The sequence below is a fragment of the Rhinoraja longicauda genome, chromosome 8 (genome assembly GCF_053455715.1).
Source record: "Rhinoraja longicauda isolate Sanriku21f chromosome 8, sRhiLon1.1, whole genome shotgun sequence".
Taxonomy (NCBI): domain Eukaryota; kingdom Metazoa; phylum Chordata; class Chondrichthyes; order Rajiformes; family Arhynchobatidae; genus Rhinoraja; species Rhinoraja longicauda.
The window spans coordinates 50,672,276-50,683,043 of record NC_135960.1 but is presented as its reverse complement, the minus strand read 5'-3'; the positions used below and the strand labels follow the sequence as shown (position 1 = coordinate 50,683,043).

Genomic DNA, 10,768 nt, shown 5'->3' with positions numbered 1-10,768 from the left:
ATAATCTGTTTACCATTTGATATGACACAGGCAAGTGGATGATGTATGGATTATGTCACTAGTGGTGATGTAATGTCTTGCTTAACCCTAGGAAATAATCGAGATTCACAAATTTGAGCACAAAGAGGAATCAATGGGTATCATTGGACAACAATATCTTTTCACTGTACCTCGGTACACGTGACAATAAACGAAACTGCACTGATAAAGAATCTATGGCCATCATATTAAATGGCAGAGCAGGTTTAGGGATAATATGGTCTACTGCATCCATATTTTTTAAAGTAAGCTATGATGTGAAATGCAGATACAATGAACTGCAGATGCTGGTTTACAAAAAAAGACATTAGGTGCTGGAGTAACACAGCGGGTCAGGCAGCATCTCTGGAGAACATGGATGGGTAACGTTTCGGGTCGGGACCCTTCTTTAGAAGAAGAGTCCTGACCTGAAACATCACCCATCCATGTTCTCCGGAGATGTGCCTGGCACGTTGAGTTACTCCAGCACTTAGTGTCTTTCTCTGATGTGTGATGATGTTTATGGAAATGATTCAATGATAGGAAATCAAATGAGGTGATTCTGTGATCTAGTACTCTTAGAGTGAGGTGGGGCCTACATGTAATTATAGGAACTGCGCTGGTGTTTTCCTGAAATGTGGTTCCTGTGATTTCTGCCTTGTGCCTGTGTATCAGATTGTGGAATACCTTCTCTGGAATACATTTCATAAGTAAAGAAGATCTAAGAACTTCTAAGTGAGAAAAATGTCAATGCAAGAAATATAGCACGATCTTTAAATTTGCTGCTTCCCAGAAGACATTCTGATCAAATTATAGTATTAATTTTATTTTAATATTTGTTATCACCAGAACCATTGCCCGTTGCAGAATCCTAATACTTTCTAGGTGTAACAAAAATCCATGAACTTGTTAAAGAAAAAAAAAATTATGGAATTGCTTTGTATAGTAACAGAAACACGACCAAAAGTGGCTAAAATCAATGGATAAGCAGCATTTGTTTCCCTCTCAACAGTTTTCTATTTTACTTTAAAAAAATGAAATGACTACCAAACTTCTGTGGTTTAGGGATTGTTAAAACCTTCTTAAACTCCTCCCTGTCCACTGGCATCGTCCCGCCATCCCTCAAAATCGCTGCTGTCACCCCCATTCTGAAAAAACCTGGTCTCGACCCTGACACCCCAAACAACTTCAGACCAATCTCCAACCTACCCTTTCTGTCCAAAGTTTTGGAACGTGCTGTAGCTTCCCAACTCAAATACCACCTCTCTACCAATAACCTGTATGAAACTTTCCAATCCGGATTCCGCTCCAACCACTGTACTGAAACTGCGCTCCTCAAAATCACAAACGACCTTTTCCTCTCCTCCGACGCTGGCAACCTCAACATCCTCATCCTACTTGACCTCAGCGCCGCCTTTGACACCATAAATCACTCCATTCTCCTCACCCGACTTGAAACCTCCTTTAACATCACCGGTACAGCCCTATCCTGGTTCAAATCTTACCTCTCTGACAGGCACCAGTTCATCTCCATTAACAACTGTAAATCCCCCACCACTCCCCTCCCCCAAGGTGTCCCCCAAGGCTCAGTCCTTGGCCCCCTCCTCTTCATCCTCTACCTGTTCCCCCTTGGTCAATTAATCTGCCGTCATGGTCTCAACTTCCACTGCTTCGCCGATGATATCCAGCTCCTCATCTCCACCAAGTCAATCTCCACCACCACACACTCTACACTGACAAACTGCATCACTGAAATAAAATCTTGGCTTCAATCAAATTTCCTCAAACTCAACTGCAACAAATTTGAAATCATCATCATTGGTCCAAAAACGCTCACCAAATCCACCCAAAACTTCATCCTCAATATTGATGGTCTCCCAGTATCCACCTCCCCTCACATCCGGAATCTTGGAATCATCTTTGATCAAACCTTCTCCTTCGACAAACACATCAAACACATCACAAAGACAGCCTTCTTCCACCTCAAAAACATTGCCCGTCTCCGTCCATCCCTCTCCTCCACAGCTGCAGAAACCCTCATCCACGCCTTCATCACCTCCCGTCTGGACTACTGCAACAGCCTCCTCTATGGCGCACCCTCAAAAATCATCAGTAAACTTCAATACATTCAAAACTCCGCTGCCCGTCTACTCACCCACATCCCGATCCGTGACCATATCACCCCCGTCCTTTACAAACTCCACTGGCTCCCCATCCCCCAGAGAATCCAGTACAAAATCCTCCTCATGACCTACAAAGCCCTCCATAACCTGGCCCCATCCTACCTGACTGACCTCCTCCACAGGCACACTCCCACCTGCACCCTCCGCTCTGCTGCTGCCAATCTCCTATCCCCCCCCATCCGGACCAAACTCAGATCCTGGGGGGACAGGGCCTTCTCCATCGCTGCTCCCACCCTATGGAACTCACTACCCCAAATCGTCAGAGACTCCTCCTCACTCACCACATTCAAAACATCACTGAAGTCTCACCTGTTCAGTACTGCCTTCAACCACTGAAGGTCACCTCACCTTCTGTCTCCTTTCTCTGTTCGTTTACTTATTTATCTATTTATTCACTTCCCTATGTTCTTTAAATCCCTGTAAAGCGTCTTTGAGTGTATGAAAAGCGCTATATAAATGTAATGCATTATTATTATTATTATTATTATTATTATTATTATTAAATAAGCATTAAGATAAACCATTTTATGGTTTTTGGCCGTTTAACTACGGAAAAGCGATGTTTATTAAAAAAAAGTTCTGTATCACTGTATATTTTTTGCTATTTTGTTAAAAATGTACTTACAACAGAGTGAAAAACCATAACTATTTCTCAGTCATTCCGCTTCTATCCTGAGATTCAACTGGATAACTGCATGGAAATTATATATTGAGCACATCATTTTCATGCTTCGTTTGGAATGTTGCTAGGAAAATTAGAGCCTTTTATCCTAAACACAAACATCAAGAATCAAGAGAGTTTTATTGTTATATGTCCCAAAACAGTACAATGAAATTCTTATTTTCAGCAGCACACAGGTCTGTAAACATAGTACTCGGTAGATACCATAATAAACATCAAGAAGTTCAATAATTTAAAAAACCCCAATATAATACAAAAACAAATCACGAAGTCCCTCGTGCAACCAAATCAGTTTATTTGGAGTTTGTGGTGTTCAAGGTTGATGGTTGTTGCAAAGAAGCTGCACACGAGTCCACATCTGAGTCCACGACCGCCCCGACGTGCAGCAACAGCGGCAGCGACAGCGTGTTCGCCCGCCCCGGATCGGACTTATCATCAGCGGAGCCGGCCGTCTTCGGAGGCTGCGGGAGCGGCTGCGACGCGACGCGCCTTGGGCTCGGCCCGCTGTGGACCGTCCGGTGCGGCCTGCAACCACAACAACCTGACCGCGGGCGAGGACAGCAGGAGAAGGGAAAGACATTGTGGCCTTCCATCACAGTGAGGAGAGAGAGGACTGGAGGAGACTCACTGTGATGGATGTTTCTTTGATGGATGTTTCTTTTTTGTGTGTTTTTGGGGTTGGGTGGTTTGAGTGCCTGTTTGATGCTTTTATTGTTGGACTGTGTTTTGGGGGGTTTTGGGGGTTGGGTAATTTGGGTGCCTGTTTAGTGCTTTTATTGTTGGACTGTGGGTGATTGAATTAACATTTTGTTCAAGATGGCCGCGCCGTTGTGTTTGGCTGCCTGCCACTGTATGTTTCTTTTTTTCCTAGTCAGATGTGCAGCACTTTGGTCAACGTGGGTTGTTTTTAAATGTGCTATACAAATAAATTGACTTGACTTGACATCTTGAACAACGGATACAGTAGATGAGGTTGAAGGAAGTGCACCGGAGAGAATGGCACCGCGCATGCGTGGTCTAAGGTGCTGTGCGCATTGGGAGAGGGCGAGTGAGGGGCATTACGCATGCGCGAGTCCGGTCCACTGTACATCGGGTGGGGAGAGGGGCATCGCGCATGCGCGAGTCTGGGGTGCTCTGCACACGGGACGGGGGAGAGGGCTACTACGCAAGCGCGAACCCGTCGTCGATGGTCCGCGCCGTATTTGCGTCAGGACGTCCGAAGCAAGCGCGGGGCAGGAGAGGCTATAAGTAGCGGTGGTGGCGGCGCTGCCGGCTCGGCGTGTAGCGGCTGCGGCGGCGGTAGGGGCGGTAGGTAATGGCATCGGGGTGTCCGCCAGCCGTGCCTGTCTTCGTGTGCGTGGTGGAATAAAACGGCGGCCGTGTGGATACTCGGGCCAGGGGTCGGCCGGGATTTTTCCTGTCCTTCCTCCGGCGTGGGGGTAGCGGTCAGTGGGCTGGTCAGAGTGGGGGCCCGGAGTCTGGGCTTCCACATGGACGACTGGCTGATGTTGAGCTGCTGAGCTTGAGGTGTCTCAGCGGCTCAATGGTCTTGATGGCTGCACAGCCCCCGGGCGACCTCGTGGTTGTGCGGCCATGGCCGAGTAGAGCATGATCTGTGAAATAAGTAGTTTCTTTTCACAGTTTCCAGTGAAACTTGGCGATTAGCTTCCTTTGATCTTGTATTGGGAACTTGGCGCACGTGTTTATTTAGCCAGGAGGAAATGCGCTCTGTAATTGGCATAATCTTTATGCACAGTTGTTGCTGTGCAATCCAACAGGCCGGGGCGCCAGTATTTCCTTATACAAGTAAAAAACAGAATGTATTTTCCAAGCAATATGCTATTTCTAACGAGTTTAAAGATATGGAAGAGTTTGTTTTGGGTTTGCAATACGAAAATATAGATCCATAGCAAATGATGCATGCTTTCCATAAAAAGAGACGGAGAAAGATCTTTATCTTAAAAGTCTAAGCCCCATTAAAAAGAGGAAGATACTCGAAGGCAGACAACATTTGTGATGAAAGACGAAATTGCTGCTTCAGGATGATCGATGATGGATTAGCTCTTCAGATTACTGGCATCCGCAGTATTTGGCCATTGAGACCTATTTAGATACATTCACCACCGAAACATTCGACCCGAAACGTCACCCATTCCTTCTCTCCTGAGATGCTGCCTGACCTGCTGAGTTACTCCAGCATTTTGTGAAATATACATTCAATTAAAGGATTAATTTATAGTTAATTCCAATCACTTATAATTCCAATCACTGCACTTTCTTTTTCAATATACAATTTCCCATGTTTCCTATTTTAATGCAACTTTTCTCCAGCATTGTCTGTTTCTTGCACTGTTGGGCACTATACTGGACATGCTGTCCTTTGCTAATGATTTTGATGACAGTTGTCTTCCAGACAGTGATACTTAGACGAAGGAGAATTTTATGGAAATTTATAATAGAATTTAAGAATCTAATTTAAAATTTAGGAAGAGAGTAAACCCTGACAGAAATCATGCTTAACAACATTGGTTAATATTTTGACTGGACTCTACTTGCAAATGTCCATTGTCAAAAAACTGCCACTGGGGTTATCAAGGTTAGTAACTGGCCAGTTTCTCTTCTAGTTAAAGTTAAGAATAGTTGTAGGGTCTAGAATTTGACTGAGAATTAAAATTAGTTGTCATTTGGGGAAACAATTATTTTCAGAATATATGTCCTGAGGTAATTGCCAGAAATATATAGTCTTTTGTTTTTTTTACTGTTATTCAATGTAAAATCATCACATTTTCTGTGGTTAACCAACCAAGAGTCGAGAATGTTTTATTATATATGCCCTGAAATGGAACAATTAAATTCTTTCTTGTCAGCAGCACAACAGATATGTAAACATAGTACTCTGTAAAAAACATATTATATATATATATAATATATATATAAAAAATCAATAAACACAAATAAACTAGCAATATTAGCACAAAATCAAAAATAATGCCCCCAAGTCTATGTAGTTTGGCGAGTAATTGGAGCTGGTAGTGCTTTATAGCCAGGTGGTTGTAGGGAAGATGCTGAAACTGGTGTTAGTTTTCAGGCTCCTATGCCTTCTTCCCGATGGCATGAGTGAAATGAGTGCGTGGTTGATGCATGGGTCGCTGATGCTGGCTACCTTTTGGAGGCAGCGACTCTTGCAGACCTTTTGAAGGTGGGGAGGTTAGTATCCATGATGGACTGGGGAGTATTCACCCGTTTCTTCCCTATGTATAAATCCTCCATGTCAAAATTAACTAAAATCAGTGTGAAAGAGGATTATTATTTAGTTGGGAATGGCTTCACTTTTGTTTGAACTTTTATCTTTTTTCTTGTATAGATTTGCCAAAATGGCAGAAAATGGAATGGCACAAGAAATTACTCCCCTCGAGAAGAAAATATGTGAACAGATTGAAGTATGTAATACTAAAATGCATTTGGATGATGATCGATATGTGATCCCTGAAGGTTTCCAATCAGAAAATTTCATTGATTTTTGTTTAATCCGGAAAATGTTCTGTCTTAAAATACGCAACATTTCTTGCTGAACTTTAAATCCTGCTTATGATAACAAGGAACTGTAGATGCTGGTTTAAACCAAAGGCAGGCACAAAGCCCACAACAGCTGCCTCCTCCCACCTTGCCTTTCTTCTACCTCTTGACCACCACCCCCCTGTAAACCTGGCTGACCGTCACACCTAACCCCTCTGCCTCAAACTACCATTTACAATGGAGCCACAAGTGCAATTTTTCTATCCCTGAGCTTAACAATTTGTAACTCTGTATCTTCTTGGGCCCACACCTGTGTCCCCATCTCTGGCCTTTGTCCAACAATCTGTCTTATCAATAATCCCCTTGACTGTGTTCACCTATTACCGTCCATACTCTGTTCTGTCCCTCTTCTTTTCCAGCTTTCTTTCCCACCCCCTACAATCAGCCTGAAGGATCCCAACTTGAAAAGTTACTTATCTGTGCTCTCTAGGAATGCTGCCTGCCCAGTACTGTGTTTCTATTTCTTCCTTATTCATTTTGTTCATTTCTGGTGGCATGTATGATGTTGCTCAAGGTCATGTTGTATATTATCATCTATATTCTGTTATCTTACAAAATTCCTTTAAAGACTGAGTTGTGAGACCTGGACTTAACTTCTAATTCATATCCTTCATGGCAAATCAGTACACTGATACTAATTGCTGCCAGTCCTTTGAGCTCTTGTCCTCTTCTCCTTCTGTCCATTAAAGTACCATCTGACGTGTAGTAATTTCCTGTCATCAATCTGACCGTCATCATACATTCCGACCCAATATGCCCACTCCCTCCACAGACCCTGACCTGCTGAGTTTCTCCAGCACTTTGTCTTTTGCTCAAGATGGCTAGCATCTGTAGTTCCTTGTGTTTCCTTCATGCGTAATTGTTGTCTTCTACATTTTTGCTTGTGTATCTAAATAGTAATCAAAACAATAATAATTCCCAGCCTGCTTGACTATCCAGTTCACATGCAGAAAATGGTGGAAATACTCAGAGAAGTTGAATGGTCATAAATGTTATTTCAGATGGTGTTTTCTTATCAGTTTCTGCATTTGCACCTGCATTTTGTTTTTGCTTTGAGCCATTTCAAAGATCTGACTAATCCATCAAAAATAACCATGTGGCAAATCTAATTCAGAAGTCTGAAACTCCAGGTTCTCCTGAGTTGTGGAAGAAGTTGTATAATTCAAATGCATGTTTCAGGATCACGACTAGTAGCAAACCACGATAATTGGGAGAAATATACCTGATTCTGCCACAGCCAGGGACATGTCAATTAAAAAAAAAAGATTTTGCTTGTTCCAGCAAATTTTCTTTGGCTAGAAAATTGCACAGGATTCTGCTTGCAGCAAATTTGTTATGTCATAGCGTGGTTTGTTTTCAGATTACAATTTATTACCCTACACCTTTGTCATTGATCATTTTAAATACTGCATTTGTCATTTGCACTGCAAAGTTCAAACGTGGGCAATTTCATGTAGTGTTAAATTCAGAGTTCAATTTTCTAATTGTATCCTTTAATTGATTTTTCTTAGTAAATGCTTGTTCTTCTGATCATAGGTCATGTTTACATTTCTTGGGGCTAAAGATTAAAAGCTTTAATACATTAAGCTTTCGGGTTGTCTCGGCTTTTCAAGTAGCAGATGGGGCAGGCACATTTTCTAGAAAGTGCATTTTGACAGTCTCTGTACTTTGTGTTTGTACAGTATTACTTTGGCGATCACAATTTGCCAAGAGATAAGTTTCTCAAAGAACAGATCAAGATGGAAGATGGCTGGGTACCCCTGGAAACCATGATTAAATTTAACAGGTAAGGAAAATTGCAATTGGTTAAAGCAAATAGTGACATAAATTATTATTATATTTTTTCATATTTCAGATACAACGCGGAAACAGGCCTTTTCGGCCCACCAAGTCCGCACCGCCCAGTGATTCCCGCACACTAACACTATCCTATAGACACTAGGGACAATTTTTACATTTACCCAGTCAATTAACCTACATACCTGTACGTCTTTGGAGTGTGGGAGGAAACCGAAGATCTCGGAGAAAACCCACGCAGGTCACGGGGAGAACGTACAAACTCCTTACAGTACAGCACCCGTAGTCAGGATCGAACCTGAGTCTCCGGCGCTGCATTCGCTGTAAAGCAGCAACTCTACCGCTGCACTACCGTGCCGCCCTGAATCTTGAAAATGTCTTGCAGGTTAAGTCGTCTAACAACAGACTTCACCATAATAGTAGAAGGTCTCAAGAAATCCAAAAGTGGACTTTTAGAAATAAGTGAAGACAAATCCAAAATACGTCGTTCTCCAAGCAAGCCTCTACCCGAGTTTGAGGAGTATAAAACCGCTATTAAAGCCAGATCTGTCTATGTTGTAAGTATTCTCAGACTATCTAACTTTGTAAATATTTAAATGTGTTTTAATTTTAATCTTAAATTACAGTTTATAGGAAGGCATATTTTCGTAAAAGCAGCTTTTTGGAAAGAAAAGAGGAGATTCCGATGTTAAAAAATATGTAGTCCATTAAGATACAATTTGAAAATATGTTTTTAAGTCTGTGTATGTTATGTCAGTGTCTCCATTCAAATGTGGTGGGGGGGGGGGGGGGGGTTTCGTCTATTCGTATTTTCAGTTGCTCTTGCTCAAAAGCAACAACATAAGGTCATGAGTGATAGGAGCAGAATTCGGCCATTCGGCCCATCAAGTCTTCTCTGCCATTCAATCGTGGCTGATCTATTTATCCCTCCTAACCCCATTCTCCCGTCTTTTCCCCATACCCCTGACACCCGTACTAATCAAGAATCTATCTCTGCCGTAAAAATATCCATTGACATGGCCTCCACCGCTTCTGTGGCAATGAATTCCACAGATTTACCACCCTCTGACTAAAGAAATTCCTCCTTATCTCCTTCCTAAAGGAATGTTCTTTAATTCTGAGGCTATGGCCTCTAGTGCTAGACTCTTCCGCTAGTGGAAACATCTTCTCCACATCTACTTTTATCCAAGCCTTTCAGTATTCGGTAAGTTTCAATGAGGTCCCCCCCTCATCCGTCTAAACTCTAGTGCATACAGGCCCAGTGCTATCAAATGCTCATCATATGTCAACCCACTCATTCCCATTCCTGGCATAATTCTTGTAAACCTCCTCTCGACCCTCTCCAGAGCCTCCACATCCTTCCTTAGATATGGTGCCCAAAATTGCTCACAATACTCAAAATGCCACCTGACCAGCACCTTGTAGAGCCTCAGCCTCAGCATTATATCCCTGTTATCTATGTGGCTGGAGCCAAGACTGATCTTTTCTCATAAATTGCAGATTTGAAATGTCAGTGAATGTCAATAAAATTATGCAGTGACCAGAGAAGATGGTCAATAATGTTGTACTTCACAGCTGTGGAGGCCAAGACATCGGATATTTTTAAAGTGGAGATTGATAGGTTCTTGATTAGCAACAACATTAGAGGTTGTGGGGAGAAGGCAGGAGAATGGGATTGAGAGGGAAAGATAGATCAGCCAAGATCGAATAGTAGAGGAGACTCGATGCCAAATAGCCTAATTCTGCTCCTGTGTCTTACAATATTTACCAAAATGTTAATTTGCTCAAAAAAATCTTTCAAAAAAACAGAAAGGCTTTCCCACAAGTGCCACACTTGATGAGATTAAGGATTGGTTTGATGAAAATGGACCTGTGGAAAATATACAAATGAGAAGAACACTGCAGAGGCAGTTTAAGGCATGTATTTTTCTTTCTCCTCTTCTCTTCTACACATCCAAAAATGTTCAAAGCCAAAAAGATCTGAAGTGACTTGGTTGTTCCCACTGTTTATCAACAGGGATCAGTATTTGTCGTCTTCGACAGTCTAGATTCGGCCACGAAATTTGTAGAAACTCCAGGGTTGAAGTATAAAGAAACTGAAATGATTATCCTTTTCAAGTAAGTTGTTAATTTTGATGAAGCAACTGTAGCATGTTACAGATTGTATATTTGGTCACTTCAAGACTGGGGGAAGTGTCTGAAAATGAACTCCATTGATCAACCCGAGTTGAAAGCAGAGCGAGTGTGAAAATCTGAAAGTGGGAGTGGTCTCTCAAGCAGAAAATACTCTGCTTTCTGGTTTGTGGTGGGGGGGGGGGGGGGGGTGGGGGGTGGAGGACGAGACGTGCATTTCATGAAATTTGATTTCCAGACAAGTCAAGGGCCAAATAGCGCTGCAATCAGAAGGCTTCTATTACTGTTTCCAAAAATATCCCTGATGATCAGATACTTAGACACAGTTGCAACAGATACTACTTTGGCATTGGGCTTGGTTGAGCGTTTATCCTGGTGT

At 42.4% G+C, this 10,768-nt stretch overlaps 1 protein-coding gene across 2 annotated transcripts in view; it reads left to right on the top strand.

Moving 5' to 3' along the window:
• The first annotated feature begins 4,039 nt into the window (after positions 1-4,039).
• ssb (small RNA binding exonuclease protection factor La) overlaps positions 4,040-10,768 on the top strand; it is a 13,535-nt gene continuing 6,806 nt past the window's right edge. Inside the window, exons 1-6 of one of the 2 annotated variants that reach the window (XM_078403925.1) lie at positions 4,040-4,191; positions 6,248-6,323; positions 8,142-8,245; positions 8,642-8,813; positions 10,066-10,173; positions 10,274-10,374. In XM_078403925.1, the coding sequence (XP_078260051.1) occupies positions 6,258-6,323; positions 8,142-8,245; positions 8,642-8,813; positions 10,066-10,173; positions 10,274-10,374 (551 nt within the window). In that variant the 5' untranslated portion in view covers positions 4,040-4,191; positions 6,248-6,257. Of the gene's footprint in view, positions 4,192-4,305; positions 4,329-6,247; positions 6,324-8,141; positions 8,246-8,641; positions 8,814-10,065; positions 10,174-10,273; positions 10,375-10,768 lie in introns of those variants that run through there. The other variant, XM_078403926.1, reaches the window with a different exon arrangement.